The sequence below is a fragment of the Dasypus novemcinctus genome, chromosome 7 (genome assembly GCF_030445035.2).
Source record: "Dasypus novemcinctus isolate mDasNov1 chromosome 7, mDasNov1.1.hap2, whole genome shotgun sequence".
Lineage (NCBI taxonomy): Eukaryota > Metazoa > Chordata > Mammalia > Cingulata > Dasypodidae > Dasypus > Dasypus novemcinctus.
Window position 1 is genome coordinate 78,431,499 of NC_080679.1, and position 23,637 is coordinate 78,455,135.

At 36.8% G+C, this 23,637-nt stretch overlaps 1 protein-coding gene across 6 annotated transcripts in view; it reads right to left on the bottom strand.

Moving 5' to 3' along the window:
• UBR3 (ubiquitin protein ligase E3 component n-recognin 3) overlaps positions 1 to 23,637 on the bottom strand; it is a 280,063-nt gene that overhangs the window by 181,202 nt on the left and 75,224 nt on the right. For all 6 annotated transcript variants that reach the window (XM_058300669.2, XM_058300664.2, XM_058300668.2 and 3 more), the window contains exons 7-10: positions 22,977 to 23,107; positions 21,480 to 21,708; positions 15,179 to 15,358; positions 14,485 to 14,618 (exon numbers count right to left, since the gene is read on the bottom strand). In XM_058300669.2, the coding sequence (XP_058156652.1) occupies positions 14,485 to 14,618; positions 15,179 to 15,358; positions 21,480 to 21,708; positions 22,977 to 23,107 (674 nt within the window). The remainder of the gene's footprint in view (positions 1 to 14,484; positions 14,619 to 15,178; positions 15,359 to 21,479; positions 21,709 to 22,976; positions 23,108 to 23,637) is intronic.

The window sequence follows — 23,637 nt, forward strand, 5'->3', positions numbered from 1 at the left end:
GTCTGGTGGTAGCCTGAGGGATTTGCTGTCACAGAACTTGCCCTACACGTAGAAGTCAGCTCACAGAGGTCTCCTGCAGAACACTGCAGGAAAAGTCACGTGGCTGCCTATTAGATGTCAGGGGATATATGGTGCAGAGTCCAGGACCATGAGGAATCTGTTCCCTAAGGAGAGGGGACATTTGTATCTGTATAAACTGGGGAATTCCTAAGGCCACATGTAAACTGCCCAAGAAAAGATGCATGCGCAGAAAGGATCAGGGCAGTTACCCCCCAAGCTCTCACACAGGTCAAACTGCAGAGACTGAGAAAGGTATTTTCTTTTTTCCTTTCTTTTTTTGTTATTGTTGTTCTTGTCATTGTCTGGTCCTGACAAGCAAGGAAAGCTCTGTCAGAACACTAGCTCAATACAAGCTTAGGAAACAGACATCTCAAAGTCTAAATTCCAGCAATAAGACATTAAAATATCAAAATGTCCAGGTTTCAACAAAAGGTTACAAAACATACAAAGAAACAGGAAATTATGGCCCAAACAAAGGATAAAATTAAAGCATAAGAAACCATCAATGGGAAAAAAGAAAAAGAAAAAAAAATTTTTTAAAGCAAAAAAACAAGAAAAAAAAAGAAAGAAAACAACAAAAAAAGAAACCATCAATGGGGAAGCGGATGTGGCTCAGGAGAATGAGCTCCTGCTTACCACACAGGAGGCCTGTGGTTCAGTTCCCAGTGCCTCCTAAAGAAGACAGCAAGCTGGCTCAACAGGCAGGCATGGCATGGCTGACACAACAAGATGACGCAACAAAAGACACAAGAAGAAAAAACATAATGAGAGATGCAACAAAGCAGGGAACAGAAGTGGCTTAAGAGAATAGGTGCCTCCCTCCCACATCGGAGGGCCTGGGTTCAGTTCCCAGTGCCTCCTAAAGACACAGCACACAGGAAGTACAAACAACAAGGGAGTTGGGAGAAAGTAAATAAATAAAATAAATCTTTGGGGAAAAAAAAAAGAAACCATCAATGAAGAAGTCAAGACCTGGGATATACCAGACAAAGTCTTTTAAAAAATGGTCCTAAATATGATCAATGAGCTAAAGGAAAACATGGACAAGGAACAAAATGAAATCAGGAAAATGTTAGATGAATACGAAAGAAATTATGAAAGGAATAAAACTGAAGACCACAGTACAGAAATTTAAAATTCCCTGGAAGGGTTCAACAGCAGATTGGAGCTGGGAGAAGAAAGAGTCTATGAATTTGATGATAATTAAAATCATCCAGTCTGAGGAGAAAAAGAAGAAAGGAATGAAGAAAAATGAACAGAGCCTGAGGAACATTTGCGTCGCTATCAAGTGACCAATATTTGCACTGTGGGAATCCCAGAAGGAGAAGGAGACATAGGAGCAGAGAGAATATTCAAAGACTTAATGGTTGAAAACTTCCCAAATTTAACAACAAAAAAACACCATGAATATACCCATTCCAGATGTTTAATGAACTCCAAACAAGATAAACGCAAACAGACAAACACCACAATACCTTATAATCAAACTGTCAAATGCCCAAGATAAGAGACAAGTCTGGGGAAGCAGACTTAGCCCAGTGGTTAGGGTGTCCATCTACCACATGGGAGGTCTGCGGTTCAAACCCGGGGCCTCCTTGACCCGTGTGAAGCTGGCGCATGCACAGTGCTGATGTGCACAAGGAGTGCTGTGCCACGCAGGGGTGTCCCCCACATAGGGGAGCCCCACGCGCAAGGAGTGCAAGGAGCGCAAAAGAAAGTGCAGCCTGCCTAAGAATAGCGCCGCCCACATGGAGAACAGACACAAGATGACACTACAAAAAGCAACACAGATTCCCATGCCGCTGACAATAACAGAAGCGGACAAAGGAGACAACGCAGCAAATAGACACAGAACAGACAACTTGGGGGGGGGGGGGATAAATAAATAAATCTTTTAAAAAAGAGAGAGAGAATTCTGAAATCTGCAAGAGAGAAGCAACATGTGACATACAAGGAAGCCTCATTAAGATTAAGTTCTAGGAGCAGATGTGGCTCAAACAGTTGAGCACCCACCTCCCACATGGGAGGTCCTGGGTTCGATTCCCAGTGCCTCGTGAATAAACAAAAACAAATGAAAAAACTAACTCAGGGAGCCAACAAGGCTCAGAGGTTAAGCACCAGCTTCCCACATATAAGGACCTAGGTTCAATCCCCAGCCCCTGGTACCTTAAAAAAAAAAAGAAAGAAAAGATTAAGTGCCAATTTCTCATCAGAAACCATGGAGGCAAGAAGGTAGTAGGATCGCATATTTAATGTGCTGAAAGCAAAAAATTGCCATCCAAGAATTGTCTAGCTGTCGTACAAAAATGAGGAAGTGATTAAGACCCTCCTGGATAAACAAAAGCTGAAGGAGTTCACCACCACAAGACCTCCCCTACAAGAAATACTAAAGAGAGTTCTGCAGGTTAAATGGCAATAGATGGAAGCCACATGAAGAATAAGGAGCTCTACTAAGGGTAATAACATGAGTAAATATAAACAGCAATACTATTGTATTTTTTACTTATAATCCCACTTTTCATTTCCCACAGGATCTAAAAGGCAAATACATAAAACCTAATGATAAATCAGTGATTTTGGACTCATACATAAATATATAAACATGCAATTTTTGACAAGAACCACATAAAGATGGGGGGATGGGAGACTACAGGAATATAGTTAGTATGTACTATTGAATTTAGGTTGGTATATAAGAAAACTAGATTGTTATCAATTCAAGATGTTAAATTTAAGCTCCATGATAACCTAAAAAGAAAATATCAGAGAATATGTATGCTCAGAGAGACAGAAAGCAGAGTACAGGTCGCCAGGGGCAGGGAAGGGGAGAAGGGGGAGTTCATGCATAATGGATGTAGGGTTTCTGTTTAGGGAGATGGGTCCAAGGCTGTGAAAATATCAAAATCAAGGCAACATCAAGAGATGCTGTCTCATCAAGTTGCACTTGTGGGTGATCAGGCTAATGGCAGGAAGTTTTAGTAACAGAAGGTGGTGAGGATACCACAACATTGTAAATATGAGTAATTCCATTTAATAGTATGTTCGGGAATGGCTGACATAAAAAGTTTATGTTGTATTTATCTTGTCTTAAAAAAATTTTTTTTAACAGAATGAACAACTAAAGAGACACTGAGGGAAGCAGACTTGGCCCAATGGATAGGGCATCCACCTACCACATAGGAGGTCTGCAGGTCAAGCCTCAGGCCTCCTTGACCCCTTGTGGAGCTGGCCCATGCGCAGTGCTGATGCGCACAAGGAGTGTTGTGCCACACAGGGGTGTCCCCGTGTAGGGGAGCCCCACGCGCAAGGAGTGCGCCCTGTAAGGAGAGCCGCCCAGTCCGAAAGAAAGTGCAGCCTGCCCAAGGATGGCACCACCCACACGGAGAGCTGACACAACAAGATGAGGCAATAAAAAGAAACACAGATTCCCAGTGCTGCTGATAAGGACAGAAGCAGACACAGAAGAACACACAGCGAATGGACACAGAGAGCAGACAACTGGGGGGGGGGGGGGGGGAGGAATAAATAAAAAATAAATCTTTAAAAAATAAAATAAAAAATAAAAAATTAAGAGACAATGACAGCTAAATGCACTACATGACCCCAGACAGGATAGAACAATGGAGGAAAATAGACCCAAAAGAACTTTTTTGGGACATATGAAAAAATTGGAATATAAACTAAATATATTTATATCAATGATAAATATCTTGAATTTATTAACTGTTATTAAGGTGGTTACATAAGTGAATATCCTTGTTTTTAGAAAATGTACATAGCAGTATTAAGTGTTCAAGAAGCATGATGTATACAACCTACTCTCAAGTGTTGAGAACATGGATTGGTAAGTAGATAGATGGATAGATAGATGGACAGAAAAACAGAATGATATTGAAAATGTAGCAAAAACGTTAAAATTGATAGCGTGTATGTAGGGGGATAGAGGCATGTTGGAATTCTCTATGTAGGATTTGTATTATATATTTAACTGTTCTGTAAGTTTGAAAGTGTATCAAAATTAAAAATTAAAAACAAAACAAATAAGAAGCAGCTATCCAGATGCTTCCCACCATGCTAGCTCAAGAAACTAATTTGTCAGCCCATTTTTAGATGAAAGACGTTTTGGAATGAAAACCAATCAATGCAACACTCTATATTAACAGAAAAAGGGAAGAAAAATATATGATCATCTTCAATAGATGCAGAAAGAGCATTTGAAAAAATTCAACACCTTTTCATGATAAAAACACTCAAAGTAGGAATCGAAGAGAACTTGTTCAATTTGACAATGGACACCTAAGAAAAATCCACATTTAACATTATACTTAATGGTGAAAGACTGAAAGGTCTGTCTAAAATCAGCATTGTCTGGAAGGTAGTCAGGGCAATTAGGCAAGAAAAATATAAAATGCTTCCAAAATGGAAAGGAAGAAGTAAAACTATATCTATTTGCAGATATAAGATCTTATATATATGTAATCCTAAAGAAGTCTCACAAAAAGTTATAATCATTAATAAACAATTCAGTAAGGATGCAGGATAAAAGACCAATTTAAAAAATCAGTTGTATTTCTATACACTAGTGACGAAAAATGCAAAAATGAAATAACACTCTCATTTAGAACAGCATCAAAAAGAATAAAGTACTTAGGAATAAATTTAATGAAAGAAGTATAAGACTTGAATACTGAAAATTAAACATCGTTGAAAGAAATTAAAGAAGACCCAAATAAAAGGAAGACATCCTGTGTTCACGGATTATAAGACTTAATATTGTTAGAACGGTAATACTCCCCCCAAATTAATGACTCAATTCAATTTCTATCAAACTTCATACTGAGTTTTTTTTCTTGAAGTACCAGGAGCCGGAGATTGAACCTGGGGCCTCATATGTGGGAAACCGGTGTTCAACCACTGAGCCACATAGGCTTCCCTGAGTTGGTTTTTTTTCATTTATTTTGCTTCTTGTTTGTTTTTGTTTTTTCAGGAGGCACCAGGAACTGAACCCAGGATCTCCCATGTGGGAGGCAGGCACTCAACCACTTGAGCCATATCTGCTCTACAAATCATGTTTTTTACAGAAATGGGCACACTGAGCCTAAAACTGAGGAACTGATACGGAAATGCAAGGGACCTTAAAGAGCCAAAACAATCTTGAAAAAGAAAAGCAAAGATGGAGAATTCATACATTGATTTCAAAACTTACTATAAAAAGCCACAGTAATCAAAACAGTATGAGGCTGACATAAGGATAGACATATAGATGAATAGAAGAGATCTGAAAGTCCAGAAGTAGACTCATATATCTGTGGTCAACTGATTTTAAACAAAAATGCCAAGACCATTCAATGGGGAAAAAATAATTTCTTCAATAAAAGTTGTTGATAACTGGATATCGACATACGAAACAATGAATTTGGATCCCTACCTCACATCATATACAAATATTAACTCAAAATGGATCACAGACCTAAATGTAAGAACAAAAACTATAAATCTTTTAGAAGGAAACAGGGGTATGACCTTGATTTAGGCAACAGTTTCTTAGCTAAGATACCTAAAGCACAGCAACCAAAGAAAAAAATAGATGTTAGCCCTCATCAAAATTAAAAACTTTGTGAGTCAAAAATCACTATCAAGAAAGTGGAAAGACAACACATGCAAAGGGAGAAAATATTTGCAAATCATATGTCTGATAATGTTCTAGTATTCTGAACATATAAAGAATTCTCACAGCCCCACAACAAAAAGAAAAGTAACCCAATTTTTAAATGGGCAAATTATCTGAACAGACATTCTCCAGAAATATACAAAAGGCCAACAAGCCCATGAAAATATGCTCAACATCATTGGTCACTAGGGAAGTGCAAATCAAATGCACTATGAGAAACTACTTCAAATCCACTAGGGTTGCTGTAACAATAAAACAAAGGATACTAACAAGTGTTAGCAAGGATGTGGAGAAATTGGAACTCTCATCATTCCAGTGGGAATATAAAATGCTGCAGCCACCTTGGAAATAGTTTGGCAGTTTCCCAATAAGTTAACAGTTACCATACAACCCAGCAGTTTCACTCCTAGGTATATATCCAAGAGCACTGAAAACACGTATACACAAATGTTTATGGCAGCATTATTCATATGAGCCAAAAAATGGAAACAATTCAAATGTCCCATCAACTGATGAATAAATTAAATGTGATATATCGATAGAATGCAGTTTTCTAGCCATAAAAAGGAATGAAGTATTGAAATATGCAACAACATGGATGAACCTTAAAAATATTGTGCTATTAAATGAAAAGTCAGACAAAAAGGCCCCATATAGTATGATTCCATTTATATCAAATGTCTAGAATCGGCAAATTAGTAGAGACAGTAAGTAGATTAGTGATTGCTGGGGGGTTTGGGGGGTGGGGGGCAGTGCGGTGGTTTGAAGCTGCATGTACTCCAGAAAGGCATATTCTTAAATTTAATTCCTTCCTGTAGGTGTGACCCATTGTGAATAGGACCTTGGATAAGGTTTCTTCAGTTCAGGTGTGACCTACCTCATTCAGTATGGGTCTTAATTCTCTTAATGGATCCTTTATAAACAGAATGAATACAGAGAGAGAAAGAGAAAGCCACAGAAAGAAGAAGCTGAAAACAACAAAACCTGGAAAAGAAGGGAGAGACCAGCAGAAGTCACCATGTGCCTTGCCATGTACCAGAAGAGTCAAGGATCACCAGCAGCCAGTCTTCAGGAAAAAAAGAATGCCTTGATGATGCCTTGATTTAGACATTTTTCTCAGTCTCAAAATTGTAAACTAATAAACTCTCCTTGTTAAGCCAAGTCGTTTTTGGTATATTCCTTTAAGCAGACTTGGAGATTAAAATAAGGGAATAAGAAGGTCTGTGATTTCTTTTTGGGATGATAAAAATATCCTGGAATTAGTGGTGATGGTTTTGCAACACTGTAGATATAACAAAAACCACTGAAAGAACACTTCAAAGTAGTTAAAATAGTGAATTTTACATTATGTGAATTTTATCTCAACAAAAAAGAATTTTTAAAAGAAATCTGCAGACATCAATTTATAATGCAAAAATGCAGGTTGCATTAAAGTCAAACAGGTTAAACTCATCAGCCACTTACTTATAAAAATTACCCAGAGCTTTTTTTAAAGAACGCTAAAAAGTCCCACTTTCATTCTTGACTTCTCCTTCACCCTGCTCAGTCTCCATGCCCAGTAAATTCTTCCTTGAAATTATCATATAGGATCACTCTTATTTCCACTGCCATTCATTGATAAACTTTGAAAGCCGAATGTTCTCACATTTTTGCCAAGGGTTTTGGAAAAGGGATACAGTCAGACACTCCTGGCAGGAGTATAAACGGTAAAAACCTTTCTGGAAAACTATTTAATAGTAGTTATTAAAACTCTTTTAAAAACTGACCAAATAACAGTACTTCCTAAATACAGCATATTTAAATTCATGTTCAGTCATCTTTCTCCCATTCTCTCACCACTACCATTCCCATCCCTAAAAACTCAAATTACATATTGACTTATACAAGTTTTGTATCCTTGAGAAAGTTACTTAAATTTTCTGAGTTTCAGTTTCTCCATATGGGAAAATAAGCATAATACTATCTACTTCGTAGTACTGTTATGAAGAAGTGAATAAGATAACGTATCTTAAATACTCTAGCACTATGTCTGACAAGTAGTTAAAGTGCTCCAAGAAAGGAGTCATGGCCAGACTCAACTTCTATCAAGTCTGCAGTAACCTGAAATTGCCTCTAGAAATTTTGCAACTTATTTGTTCCCTTCAGAAAGCAAAAATTAATAGAATTCCAAAACTATGCCATCACTGTCACCAATAAGCCCGCTACTAGTCTGGTACTCTTTTTATAAACAGCCCTTAATAATTTCAAGAATAAAATAGTTTTCAAGGCAATCATACAAAGAAAATAAGTTATTAAGTAAAGTTACATTTTATATTGTTTAATACTTTAGTTTGTTTTTGTTTGGTTTGGTTTTTTTAGGAGGTACTGGAACTAGAGCCCAGGATCTCGTATATGGGAAAGAGGAGCTCAACCACTGAGCCACATCCACTCCCCAATATTTTATAGTTAGAGACTATAAACATAGAGAAAGAGCATTTTTTTCCTTGAAATAATAGCGTTTCTTCTAGTTTATATTTCAAAAACCCGATAGCACTGCTGCTTAAAGCTCTGGTAATTCTTACAAAAAATACGTTAAAGCAAAGTGGTAAAGAGCACCTGTTCTGAAGTCAGATGGGATTGTTTTCAAAATTATCCTCCACTAATATCTATGTGAATGTGGGCAAGTTATTTAATCTCTAAAAGAAAAGAAAAAAAAAAAGATGATACTATCTACTTTATAAGAGAGGATATGAGGATGAGATAATATATGTAAACTGCCTAGGTACAATGGCTGACACAGTACAGGTGTTCATCAAGTGAACATTTTATCTAGGAATTAGGTGCCCCTTTAAGTGAAAACTACTCTCTCAGATACTGGCAGGCTAATATTAACCTGGTTTCTGCTCTCTTCACTTGTTATTAGGCTAAGGGGACCATAACATATTGCAATCCTGGCCTTAGAAGCTGAAAATTAAACTACTGCCTGGAAACAATGATTTCTATGTATTACAGAGATAAACATAACCCCAACTCCATAATGTATATCCATCCTAAACACAGTTGTCAGAGCAATCCTCCTAAATATTGACCTTTTCCATATCAACCCTTCCTCCTTCTTGAATCACATCTACTTTCAGGTTTATATGATACCATATTCTTCCGTATTTTCTCCTTATTCTTTCCTTGATCTCTTAAGGCTAGAGTCATTTTTTTCAGAATTCACTTCTCCTCTCTCCCTACTTGAATTCATCCCATTCCTTGGCTTTAAATACCATCTATATGCCAAAGGTCTAGAATCAATATCCTTAGTCCAGACTTCTCTTTTAAGTATGAGCCTTATAAATCCAGCTGCCTACATACCATCCCCACTTGGATGTTTCTTAGGCATCTCAAACTTAACATATCTAAAACTGACTCAATCTCTTTAAAATCTGCTTTTCTACCAGTCTCTTCCACCTCTATAAATATTACCCCCATGCATAGTTACCTAAAGATCTCTCTACCTCATAAATAAAACATATACTCAATCAACAAGTTTGTTGATTCTCTCTCTAAAATATGTATTAAATATTCAAAATATATCTTGAACACATCTTGAATATATGTTAACTGAATTTCATGTTTGAACTATTACCATAGCACTCCAACTGGTCTATTGGCTTCTAGTCTTACTTCTCACTCCACCACCAATTCAGTATTCCCCAGAAACCAGAATGATCTTTTTTTTTTTTAAGATACTTAGATTATATGTTACATTAAAATATAGGGAATTCCTATATGCCCCACTCCCCACACCTCCCACATTTTCCCATTTTAACAACATCCTTCATTAGTGTGGTACATTCATTGAAATTGATAAACACATTTTGGAGTACTGCCACTAAGCATGGATTAAATTTTACATTGTAAAATTTAATAGAAAAAGGGGAGAACCAGGACAACTAACAAGGAGGTTATGATGGACAACTACCATACCAAGGGACCAAGACAGTCTACAACTGCAAGCAAGAGAGCCCCATCCATCAGCCCTATGGGATCTCAGCCTCTCAATTAGAGGTGGAGTGGACATCACATCCCAGAATCTTCAGGATTGGGGAATGAACTTTGGACTAAAGTAGACATACTAGTATCCTACTATATACTTATTGTGATTCTAGAAATGGAAGAAATTATACCACTGATGTGGAGGCAGTGGCCACTGGTGGTTCTGAGGGCAGGGAGAGGGAAAAACAGGTGTAATACAGGGCCATTTTGAGGACTTGAGAATTGTCCTGAATGACACTGCAATGACAGATACAGACCATTATATATCTTGCCATAACGTACAGAATGACCTTTTAAATATAAATCAGATCACATCGAACCCCTACTTAAAAGTCTTCACTGGTATTGAGTGACCAACTAAAATTGCCTGGGACTGTTTTAAGAACTAAAAGTCTTAGGTAAATCAGAATGGTTGGTCACGTTATTTAGACCCTCTACTTTATAAATATGTTCAAATAAAAAAAAAAATCTTCACTGGTTTCTTCCTTAAAATTAAATCCGAGACTCCTTACTATGACCTGCAAGGAGCTGTATAATCTGACCTGTGCCTCTCTCCCAAACTCCATCTTACTCCATTCTGTGGCTCCAGTCACAAATTCCTTAAAAGTACCAAGTGTTTCTCTACTGGCAGTAGGCTATTCCAGTCTACCTATCACCATGACCATCACTATCCCACTTTTATTCTTCACGTTACTCCTTCATAACCTTTCTTCAGAAAACCCTTCCCTGACCCTCACAGCCAATCAGTCCCCATCCTCATTCTTCCTCATAGCAACCTGTTATTTTCCATTAGAGTATTTACAAATGCTTGTTAGGTAAATATATGCCTGTACTTAGCAAATGTCTATCTTCCCTATTAGACTGTTCCATGAGAGCAAAAATCACATTTGGTCCAACACCAAAAATCTAAGTAAGTAGACAGTGTCTGGCATAGAATAGCATTCAACAAATATTTTTTTTGAATGAATGACAAACAAACCTCATATTACATGATAGTTTTTGATAAATGCTACAGTGGACATTAAATAAAGTACTATAAGACTACACAGAGGGAAGCAGATTTGGCTCAACTGATAAGAGCATCCGCCTACTACATGGGAGGTCTAGGGCTCAAACCCAGGGCCTCCTGACCCATGTGGTGAGCTGGCCCATGTGCAGTGTTGATGCGCACAAGGAGTGCCATGCCATGCAGGGATGTCCCCCACATAGGGGAGCCCCACGCACAAGGAGTGCACCCTGTAAGGAAAGACGCCCTGAGCAAAAAGAAAAAGCGCAGCCTGCCCAGGAGTGACGCCATATACACGGAGAGCTGATGCAAGAAGATGACACAACAAAAAGAGACACACAGATTCCTGGTGCCACTGACAAGAATACAAGCAGACACAGAAGAACACACAGAGAATGGACACAGAGAGCAGGCAACTAGGGGTGGGGGAGGTAGGGGAAATAAATAAATAGAAAGAAAGAGAGAGAAAGAGAGAAAGTAAGAAAGACTACTTAAAATAGAATCACAAATCTGACCGAAGCAAGTTCAAGGAGCAGGTTATATATTAGCTGAGTTCTGTAAATAGAATTTTTGAAGAGCTAACACTAATGGTTCTTAACTCTGGTTAGAATCGCTGCCCAGGTCCTACTGTATATCAAATGAATCAAAATCTATGACAATGGTGCTTATACATCTGTATTTCTTAAGCTTCCCAAATGTTTCCAATGCAAGAGAAGCACTGAAAGAAAAGAAGAAGGGAAGGGAAGGGGAGGGGAGGGGAGGGGAGGGGAGGGGAGGGGAGGGGAGGGGAGGGGAGGGGAGGGAAGGGAATAGATAGATAGATAGAGCATCCACCTACCATATAGGAGGTCCAATGGTTCGATACCCAGGGCCTCCTGGCTCATGTGGTGAGCTGGCCCAGGTGCAGTGCTACTGCACACAAGGAATGCTGGCCCATGCAGGGATGCCCCCAGATAAGGGTGTCCCCCATGCAAGGAGTGGTCCCTGAGCAAGGAGAGCCACCCTGCGCAAAACCGCAGCCCACCCAGGAGTGGCGCCACACATACAGAGAGCTGACGCAGCAAGATGATGCAACAAAAAGAGACACATATGCCCAGTGCCACCTGATAAGAATACAAGTGGACACAGAGGCATACAACTGGGGGGGGGGGGAGCAAAGAAATAAATAAGTCTTTAAAAAAAGAGAGAGAGAGATTAGGCTCCCATGTACCATATGGGAGGTCCAAGGTTCAATTCCCAGGGCTTCCTGGTGAAGCAAACTGGCTCATGCAGGGTGCTGGCCCACGCAGCGAGCTGGCGTAGCAAGATGGCGCAACAAAAAAAGACACAGAGGAGAGACAGTAAGAGACACAGCAGACCAGGGAGTTGAGGTGGCGCAAGCAATTGAGGGCCTTTCTCCCACTCCAAAAGGTCCCAGGATGAGTTCCCCATGCCACTTAAAGAGAAGACAAGCAGACACAGAAAAACAAAAGGCAAATGGACACAGAGAGCAGACAGTGAGTGCAAACAACGAGGGGGGGGGGTAGATAAATTAATTTAAAAAAGAAAGAAAGAACGTATAGTCAATGTTGAGAAGTGAAAATCAATCAACAAAGACACATGGCCAAAGGGATCTAGGAAGATGAATTATGAGAGACAAGTTAAGGGTAGATAGTGAAGGATCTTAAATGCCTCTAAAGAAAATACAGACATTATCTCATAGACAAATGAAAGCAAAGGAGAGAGATGCATAGAACTTAAGAATCAGTTTTAATATTGGGACAAATAAGAGTAGGAAGTAGAACTTAGAAGTAGGAAAAACAGTTAAGAAACTACTTAATAATCGAGATTTTAAAAATATAAATAAAAATTCATTAAAATAAAAGAAAGAAGAGGAAGAGCGACATTTCTGGGATGGAAGAGAAAATTCCTAGTATCTGATATCAGAATGAATCCAGGTAGTAGAGCAAAGGGAGAAGATGCTTCCAGAGTTATTAGAGTGAGCAACTGTATCATTAAGACACCATTAAATAAAATCAATGATGCAAAGGAAACATAGTATGGACAGATGATTAAAAAGTTAGTTAGGAACCTGAGAAAATTTTTGTGCCTATAAGGATATCCAGAGATGTTGGAAATTTTAACCTGGGCTAGAGTATAAAAATAAATCATCTGTATTTAGAGAACAGATGAAGCCATGGGAGAAAATGCAAATCTGCTTAAAGGAACACATACATTTAATGGGTAGACGGTAGAAAGCCTCACAATAACTTTGTGATGAAGTGCATGTTTTGCTGTCCTTCCATTCCCATTTTGTTTCCTTTTTATTAAGGAAACAGACTTAGAAGTTCAAACAGTTTTAAATGACTTGACCAAGTCAGCCAAGAACAAAGAGGCAAAGCCAAGACTATAACCTCAGTCTTCAATATCTTTTCACTGTAAAAATCTTGTCCAACATGCTTACTGGCATAGCCTAGCAGGCTGGACTTCTTAAGATGCACAAAACAAACTCTTAGTAAAGTCTTCTGTATAGCAGGGTCAGAGGATTCCATTTTTCTGGTTTGCCCAAGGTTTCTGAACACCTAGCAAACCAATGCTTTAAATTGCAAAATGGGCGGCGGACATGGCCCAGTGGTTAGGGCGTCTGTCTACCACAAGGGAGGTCCGGGGTTCAAATCCCGGGCCTCCTTGACCCGTGTGGAGCTGGCCCATGCACAGTGCTGATGCGCGCAAGGAATGCCCTGCCATGCAGGGGTGTCCCCCGCGTAGGGGAGCCCCACGCGCAAGGAGTGCACCCCATAAGGAAAGCAGCCCAGCAGGAAAGAAAGTGCAGCCTGCCCAGGAATGGTGCCGCACACACGGAGAGCTGACACAAGATGACGCAACAAAAAGAAACATAGATTCCCGTGCCACTGACAACAACAGAAGCGGACAAAAGAAGATGCAGCAAATAGACACAGAGAACAGACAACGGGGTGGAGGGGAAGGGGAGAGAAATAAAGAAATCTTTTTAAAAAATTGCAAAAGTAAAAAATATACTTGTATAGCAAGATATAAACGCAATCACAAGTAAGTATTCTCTTATCCAATTATAAGGATTTATTTTGCTGCTTTGCAACTCCTAGTTTCTTTTTAGAAACAACAACTGTGTGAAACATACTGATTTTGTGCTTGGAATCCTAAAAGTGTAAACTTTTTTTTTTTAAGATATATATTTTTTTATTTATCCCCACCCCCTTGTTGCTTTTGGTCACGGTTTGCTCTCTTTGTCCATTCACTGTGTGCATTCTGTGCCTGATCATCTTCTCTTTATGAGGCACCAGGAACCAAACCCGTGACCTCCCACGTGGGAGAGAGGTGCTCAAAGGCTTGAGCCACCTCAGCTTCCTGATAAAAGTATAAACTTTTTTGAGGATTATCCTCACCCCTTGAGAGACCAGAAGCATTAGGCAACTGATAATGGGCAAAATGAAACAATAAAGATGAATATGGAAACTTATGAAGCTCCAAAGACAATTCGCAATTGGGGAAGGGGTAGGAAGATCTGATAATATAAATGAATTCCAACCTGCCTAAGAATAATGATGACTGTTTTATATCAGAGCTAAATTTAATTTGAAAAAGAATGAAACATTACACATTACTATATATATGGGTAAATAGATCAATGTTTTCACAAATCTTTCTCTTAACAAATATTTCTAAAAGTAAACCCAGAAATTTAACAAAAATATTTTCAACCTACCCTAACTTTACAATGTGATAAAAGTCCCCACATTGGTTGTGCACAGGCCTCGAGTTCAGCAGCAAAGGCAGCATAGTAGGTTTGAGACTCAAATTCCACATGCTCATTTAGCTCTCGCTTGTTTAAGTTCATACCTTGCAAAAATTAAAGGAGATATAAACCTTGCTAAACGAAAGCAGATATTCAGATTAAAAATCAAGTAAACTACTTCCCAATATCCAAAGCATTTTAATGCATATAGATGGCATAAATGACATAGTATGTATAGAAATAAGCAAATCACTGAAATGAAATCTTCAGAATTCTTTACAAACAGGTTTTCTTAGAAACACTTTATGTATTGTCTCTTTTTTATATAACAAAATTGAATATTTTAAATAAGGAAGTCAAAAAATAATTTAATTGATACCAGTTAAATCTTAATGAAAGTATTCTGAATCTTGGAGAATACATTTCTAGACGAATGGTTTAAAATTCCAAAACATTACTGTTCTGTTTCCTTTTCAATAACTTGACATTTTCCTGTTGTATTTTCACACTTTACTGAAGTACTAAGAAATATCAGTTAAAACAAAAGTACATATCACATGTAACCTGAATGATATGCTATTATATTCTAATTAGTATTTAGTAGTTTAAAATTAGGCATTTGGTTAACAAAAAATATATATATAATTAAAGGTAAAACTCATACCTTGAAAGAAAGACACAAAGTTCATCCATGTAACTAACAAACCATGGTCCTCTAGAAATCTCTTAGCCACACTTTGATGAGAAAGAATATTAATAAAATCACTAACAAGAGGCCAATAAGTGTTATTCTTCAGTAATGCTTCTCCACAGTTCACTACCACATGTAAACTATTTTCTTCATCTAAAAAAGATATACACATTACCAAAATAAGTGAATTTTTAAAAAAACTTTACCAATGATACAGAATAGTATAGACTTAGAATCAGAAACACCTTAATTCAAACCCTAGCCTCCTATTTAAGATACAAATACGGCCTTAGGCATATTATTAGATTCTCTGAATCAATTTAATAATCTCTAAATTGGAAAAAAACAAAAACAAAACTGCTTCTCTTAAGGGAATTAAATGAGATGTTAACATAAAGCACTCATCACATCATTACAATAATTGCTACCATATATCCAACATGTATATGATAAAAACTGAACTAGCTATATGTTTATAAAACCTTATTTTTTCATGACTATAATGACATAATGCAGTATTTTCAGTTCCTATCAATAAAAGATAATTGATCCTTGGATTAATCTCATTCTGTCTTATCATTCAAATCTAAATGATCATAGCAATATATATTCAAAGAATATATGAATATAATTTTTTAGCAAAAATGATATTTCAAAGTGAAAAAACAAAAAACAGAAAACAAACTTCTTAAGCCTTAAAAAAAATCCTCAAAGTTTAAATAAATACATTGTTCCAGGGGAAAAAACTAAGCTTGAGAAAAAAATCTTTATATGAAAATTATTATAAGTGCATTAGTTCTCTTAACCTATTCCAACTTACCTGATTCACTAGACTAAGAAGCCCTCTATTCCCACTGTAAAACATACTATACCCATAACACATGGAATTCTAAAGCCTGGAAGCCCAGTCCCTAATACCCAAATTGCATAATGTGGATACCAAGAGACAGTTTTTGTTGTTCTTCATGCCAATTGTTCTTTTTATTGGAATGATAAAATCTAAATTAAAAAGTATAGAAACTGATTAAATATGAATGCACAGAGGTATTACAAAAACTTGATCAAATGCTCTTGACAGACAATAAAGGTGACTTTAAAGAAGGCTGAACAATCTTAAAAGCCTTGAAGGATTTTACACTCAAATTGTTTCACAAAAAAATTTTATGTTCACATTCTACTTTAAAGAAGCTGAACATGGAATTTCCAGATGGTGCTTTAACAATGTGGTATATATAAGAAAGATGACTGAGAACTTTAGACGAGGAAACCATATTCTAAAAATGCTTTGCCCAAAATTAAAAGACTGGAGAATAAGCATGTATTTCTGTGTTTTAAGTTAAAATACAATGGTTAAGCTACTTATGATGTTGTAATGATTGCTCACTTTAGCCAACTTTTTCCATTAACCACCTACGTGTCAAATCCATCAGTGGGGAAGTCATCTGTTCTCCTTCTTTATAGTAAACAGTCTCAAATTTAGATCATTTCAATTTCTGTCTATGGAATTATTTTACCCAAGTTTAACAATATATACAAACAAGACCCATTGAGGTTAAGTATATTCTCTTAATTTAATGCTTCACAATGGGATAGGAGAGGGTAACTGAATGAGGGAGTGAGAATGAGGGGCCTTTTAAAAACTTATAACAGAGATTCCAAAAAGGCCCCACCCACCCCATCCCCCCATTGATAATGACTGACATTGTGAACTGGTGAGCCATTGATATTAATGGAGGACAGTGCTTAGAGATACTGGGGTTTAAAAAAAAAAAAAGTCAACCACCATTGTTCTATTTAATTGAAACCAGAGGGTGACTAAGCAGAATATGGCTAATTAAATTTACTATTTCCTGACACTGCTTTAAATACTCTTGTTGTTATAGAAATGCCTTGGAATTTTTAATGAAATAAAATGACTAGTGTTTCTATTTTTACCCAAACTGGTACTTTGCTCACTATAGCTATAGAGCAATGATTCAGTATTAAATGAGACTGGCCCATCTACAAGTATTTATTGAGTACTTAATGAGGGCCAGGTAGTATACTAAGTTCTGAACATAGAGTAGTAAATAAAGCAAGACTTATATGGTCTCTTTCTCCACTGAGATTAATCTCTAAAAAGAAAAAGTGTGAAAGAGTTTTAATAGGAAAAGTACATGGAGCCATGATAACAAATAAAGCTAGTCTAGAATTCAGGGAAAGACTCACCTAGTGATGTTTAAAATGAAATGTACAGAATGAAGAGCAAATTAGGACATGAAAGTAGGGATGGAGGAGCAAATGGTGTTCTAGGCAGAGGTAGCAGAATATAAAAGAAGGTTAGAATCACTGGGACAAAGAATGTAGGGGACAGGTGGCATAGGGGAGGCTGGAGGGTCTTATAAACCAGCTTAAGAAGTATGGGGTTCATATGAAGGGAATGGCAAGCCAGAGTGATTATAAGAGACATGATCAGATCTGTACTGTGGCATGTGACTGGAAGGGGATGGTAATGACTACAAGGAACAGGCCTAGAGATGGTAATGGCTTCAACTATGGTGGTGACAAGAATATGCAAAGATGAAGAAAATGGCTATTTGAAGACATTTAGAAGGTTTAAATGACAGACTTGGTGATATTTCCTATATCTACAAGGAATAAGAAGAAATCAAAGATGACTCCTACGTTTTTAAACTGAAAACGGTTAGATGGTTAGACAGTGGTACCAAAACATGCATATATATACTCACATACACAAGGGATAATGGAAAAAAAGAAGCAGACTTGAGAGAGAAATAATGAGTTTTTTGTTTTGTTTTGTTTTGTTTTGAAAGAAGTTGTTGATGTGGGAGGAGTGGGGGGTGGGGGGTGTATGGGAACCTCTCATATTTTTTAATGTAACATTTTGTGTGATTTATGTATCTTTAAAAAAAAAAAGAATAATAACAAAAATTCTTTATATATGTTTTTTAAAAATTTCTAAATTAAGTACTGGAGGTGTGTGGACTATTATCTGAGAATAATATACCCAGTAAAGTTGTCCTTCAAAAATGAGGGAGAAGGGAAGATGGCTACGGGTTAACAGGTAGAGCTGAATGCTCTCATAAAAACAATGGAGAAAGAGCCAAAAGCTGTCTAGAGGACCTACTTTGGGGGTCAGCAGATCAGGACAGTGCTAAACAACTTCCCAGAAGACAAGGGACAGACAGATGAAGAAGCTGAAAATGGCATGGCGAAGAGGATGCTGGAGTTTTAATGCTGGAGTCCCAGGAAGTAAATACACAGAGAAGCAGATGTGTGAGGAAACAGAGAAGGATCCATTAGACACTGCAGAGCACCCAGGAAAAGAGATGAGCCATTTGCCTGATAGTCTATAGCTGACCTTGTGGAGAGAGCAAAGCAGCTGACCCTGGAGAGAAATAAGCCCAAAGAGAGAGACAAGACTTATCCCAGCCAAGAGATGGTATGAAAGAAGCTGGGACCACAGAGCCTTAAGAGGAAGGAAAGCCTGAACCCTTACAGATGTTGGCAGCCATCTTACTCCAACACATGGCAACAGACTTTGGTGAGGGAAGTAACTTAGACTCTATGGCCTGGTAACTGTAAGTTTCTTACCCAAATAAATACCCTTTGTAGCAGTTTGATATTACCGATGAATTCCAAAAAGAAATATTGGATTACGTTTGTAAACTGATCTTTCCCTCTGGGCATATTAGATTATATTGGATTCAGAGGTTTACTTAATTAATTAGGTAAACCCCTTGTGCCAGTAGGGCATTGATCTCCCACCCTTGGTGGGTGGGCACTCACAGATAAAATGCATGGCAAAGGACAGAGTTGGAGGGTTTTTGATGTTGGAGTTTGATGCTGAAGCCTTAAGCTGGAGGCCCGGGAAGTAAGCTTACAGAGGAAACAGAAGCAAGCCCCAGGAAGAGAGAAACCTGAGTCTAGGAAAAAGAAGCCTGAGGAAGGGAGGAACCCAGGAAGCCTGAACCCTCACAGACGTGAGCAGCCCATCTTGCTCCAACACATGGAAACAGACTTTGGTAAGGGAAGTAACTTATGCTTTATAGCCTCGTATCTGTAAGCTCCTACCCCAAATAAATACCCTTTATAAAAACCAACTGATTTCTGGTATTTTGCATCAGCACCCCTTTGGCTGACTAATAAAGCCACAGAAAGAGCACACAATCAACAGTGTGAAAAGCAAAAGTAGCAAGAAATGGTCTAAAGACTGACCACTGGCTTCATCAAGTAGGTTGTAGAAAAGGTGACCATATAATTTATTGTAGAAAGTGGTACACTTTTGAGTGTAATAGAGATTGTATTAATAACTATGTGAGAACTGGCATGACTTGGGACTATTCTGGGAAACCTAAGCCTGTGGCCATTTGAGTCACAGATAATTTTAGAGAGAACAAACAATGCAAGCAGACACTAAACTGAGGTGGGTTGGGAGATAAGGAAACAAATACAAAAACTCTCTCAAGAAAGCTGGCTATAGAAAAAATAAAAAGCAGACTCTTCACATCTTTTTCCCAGGCACTCTTCCTTGAAGACCAACCAAATGTAGACCATATAATAAGCACAGCTAAACCACTCAGCCAAGGAAAGAGACTCTACATTATTTTCAAAAGAAGAAGCAATTTTAGACTTAAAATATTTCTAGTTTATAAATTAACACTATTTTTGTGAAAAGTCCTTCTCTAGGTATACGATTCTATATAACAATATTATTGATATGGCTGAATGACAGATACTATTTCAAAAATGAAAAGAAAAAAATATATATATGCAGCTATACCTCTAAGAAAGGAAAGTCATATTACATGAAGAAAGAAAAATGATAATACAGATAATACAATTTTTAAAATTTCCTTTAAAAAAGGAGAGGTTTATTGCTTAATGTATATAATGTATTATATCCCCACTATAACTATGATGGAAGCAGAGTCACATGGGAGCTAAGGGTAAGACTTTGAAGTCAGAAGCTCAGCCTAATCACTTACACCTGTAAGACCAAAGACCATTGACTTATATGCCTCATCTAAAAATGGAGATAACAATATCTACTTCATAGGATTGACAGTTAAACGAGATAATGCATATAAAGTTCTGAGAAAAGAGTCTGACATACCATGAGTACCCAAAAGATGACAGCTATCATAATTAGTTAGCTACTGTAATACATAGGGCATTATGCCCTCTACTGAGCATTTATAAACTTTCAGGATATAATGTCACATCTGACAACATATAGACAGACTATCAGTATGAAGAGAAAACAGGAGCTGCTATGGACAAGGAGGAAACAGTGCAACATGGCAAGTGTCAACTATGAGAAACTTCCTAAGATTTAATTTGAGGTATTGATTGTTGTCTTTAAAGTTCAGCTTCAGATACCAACAAGTGAAGACACAGTCCTATCAATATGGGCCTGGCTGTGTCACGCTTAAGAACAAAGGTTTTCCTGTCAGAAGACATGATGTCCTCCCTGGCTTGGTCCTTTACTAGCTGTAAAATCTTGGTCAAATGATTTAACTTCTCTAAGCCTAATGTACTCATTGAGAGTGAAGTGGGGATAATATACCAGTCTTAGAGAGTTGTTGAGAAGCTTAACTGATACAACATATGAACAGTATTTAACACAGTGCCTGGAAGATAGCAAATAATCAAATAATATAAATTATTAAAAGGAAGGTAAAGTTAAGATGAAAGACCACAAAAAAAGGAGAATGGGAAGAGGTCCTGGAAACGTCATGGCAGGTTGAAGACTATCAATCATACAGTGGACAAAAAAGAAAAAAATCAAAGATTTCAGAAAGAAAACACAGAAAAAGTAAGATTTATCCGTTTTTATATTATAAAAATGTCTAAGGCTGATAGCAATAAATTTACAATTTAAAAAAAATGGGACAATGTCTAAAAAGGAATGGCTAAATATAGTATAGCCATATGATGTTAATACCTGCAATTTTTCAACAACATGTTCTTAACAAGTATGGTAAAATTTTTATTAATAAAAAAGTACATATCTGTATCTATAAATATACTCGCACAAACAAAAGATAAGAAAGAAATACCCCCAAATTGTTAACTGCAGTTTTATGTAAATGACAAAACTATCAGTGATGTTAACTTTTGCTTTTAAACTTTGCTGGAAATTTTCCAAAATTTCTTTAACAAATATGCATTATTTTTGAAAGAATTGAAGAACCATCATTAAGTATAGAAGGAGTTTTTAAGGCTAGTCATACTATTAGCAAAGAACTAGTGAAAATAATTCTGAGTTTACCTTGTAGCTCACTTTTAATAAGGCAACTTTCCATCATGTATAATAGCACAGTAACCATAATATCCAGCAGCTGACATTCTTCTGTTACCTGTCTGGCTAGTTCCTCATTGCTGAATAACTGAACGCTAATATGCACAATTCTGTTAGACATTGTGTCTGATTCATGACTTTTCTTCAGTGTTTTCATAATGAAAGCATAATGCTGAACAAAAGTTTTTGTAAAAGCTACCTGTAAAAAGTTTTAAATAGGAAGAGAAAACATATTAGTTTAACTCTAAATTGTATAAAACATTTTCTATTGTATTATATTATCATTTTTAAATTATTCTTAGCCTGTGATGATGTTCAAGGTAATTGAAAAAATAATTCCAATGATGACAGCAGACTTGAGGTACATTTTTATTTTTTTTAACATTAGAAAAATAGTTTGATGGTTAAAATAAAATACTTAATATATATTTTAAATTACTAAAGAATTACAACTACAATGGTTTAAGAATACAAAATTTCACTTTGCTTACAAATATATCAATTCACTGATGTCAAAGTATCTGTCCTTATTCTATGCTGCCTACTTTAGCAGCAAACTCTAAAGTTTAAGTTTAAAAAAAGTTTTTAATTAAAAAAAAATAAAGTCTAACTTAAAATCCACCACAAAGTATTTAATATAGTTAAACACGTGGGTCAGTATGATTCCTTCAAAAGAAATAACCTTCTTTTATATGAAAGCTGACCACTAATCTAATTGTTCTACAGTATTACTTTATTTACTCTATTTCCTCTCTGTGTGATATGTACAATTCCTGTTTTTATGGCAGGATAAAGACATGCAAAACTATGGCACTATTAGAGTGTCACCCCTAAAGAGGCATTATTTCCTACACCATAGGAAAAATTACAGCATTTTTATTTTTTCTCATGTACTGGGCTGTGCCACTTGGCCACACTCATATGGTGGCAAAAGGTGGGTTCAGCCCCTCCAGAACTAGACTTCATCTACCTTCATTTGTACATGAGTCCGTAATTGTTCTCTTTTTAATGGTTGCTGCCAGCAGCTCCTAAACCAATGTTTTTCCCATGCCTACTCTCAGAATCTAAATTCAGTTTCCCCCATTAAATATTCTCATACCACCTTGTACTTCTCCTTCAGATGACTTACATTAATTTGTAATTAAGTATTTATTTGTGCAATTGCGTTTTTAATGTGTATCCCCCCCCCCCCAGCACCCTCTTCAGCAATAAGTTCCATATATAGATAATTCTGAACCTAAGGAATCCTTACTTATGCTACTTTGCCTTAGAACTACAATATTATACTTTGTGTAGACTCTGTGTTAGCAGCAGGACACTATGAAACACTCTTCCATAGTGTTATATCAGCCCTCAAGGCTAATATACGATAAGCCACAGCTGAGAGATATATGAAAAATGATTTAATAATGAAGAGGTAAAGAAAGGGGAGCAAAGTTTCTAAATGAAAAAAAAAAATGTAGATACCTTATACTCTTGATCTGGAAGCATGTTGAGTAAGAAAGTTACCATCTTCTGAGGGAATTCATACTTTATAGTCCAAAACAATAACTCTTCCAAGAAACTTTTGTGTTTCAAAACATCCATTATGGATTGATCTGCATTTAAAAAAGAAAATTTATCACAATGATTTACGTTAATCCTCTCATTTTTACCTCACTATAATTAAATAACCCATCAACTGCAAAAACCTGAACATATCAAAAAAATTAGGGGTACTCTTTCAATAATGCACTAATACTGACAACATCACAATATGTAGATAAAAGGCTCAATTCTTACATTTTTATTATAAAGCAGTTACTAAAAAACTGAGTCCTTACTTGTTCTTAAATATAAGTCATCTACCTAAAACTTTTACTACCAGCAGTCAAAATAATTAACTTAGAAGAACAACAGTCATGGTAATTGACCTAAAATAATAACTATTTTAAGCTAAAAATAAATATGAAGGACATAATAATGCCCAAAGTTATCTAAATCTTAAATATTTAATTTTTAAAAAAGGAGAATTTTTATAGGATTTAATGACATCCATTTCTTTAAAATTATCCTTCATAAGTGAGATACTAACTTCACAGAAAATAATTACATAAGGCACTGCTTAATTCTAGTATGTAGAGGCATT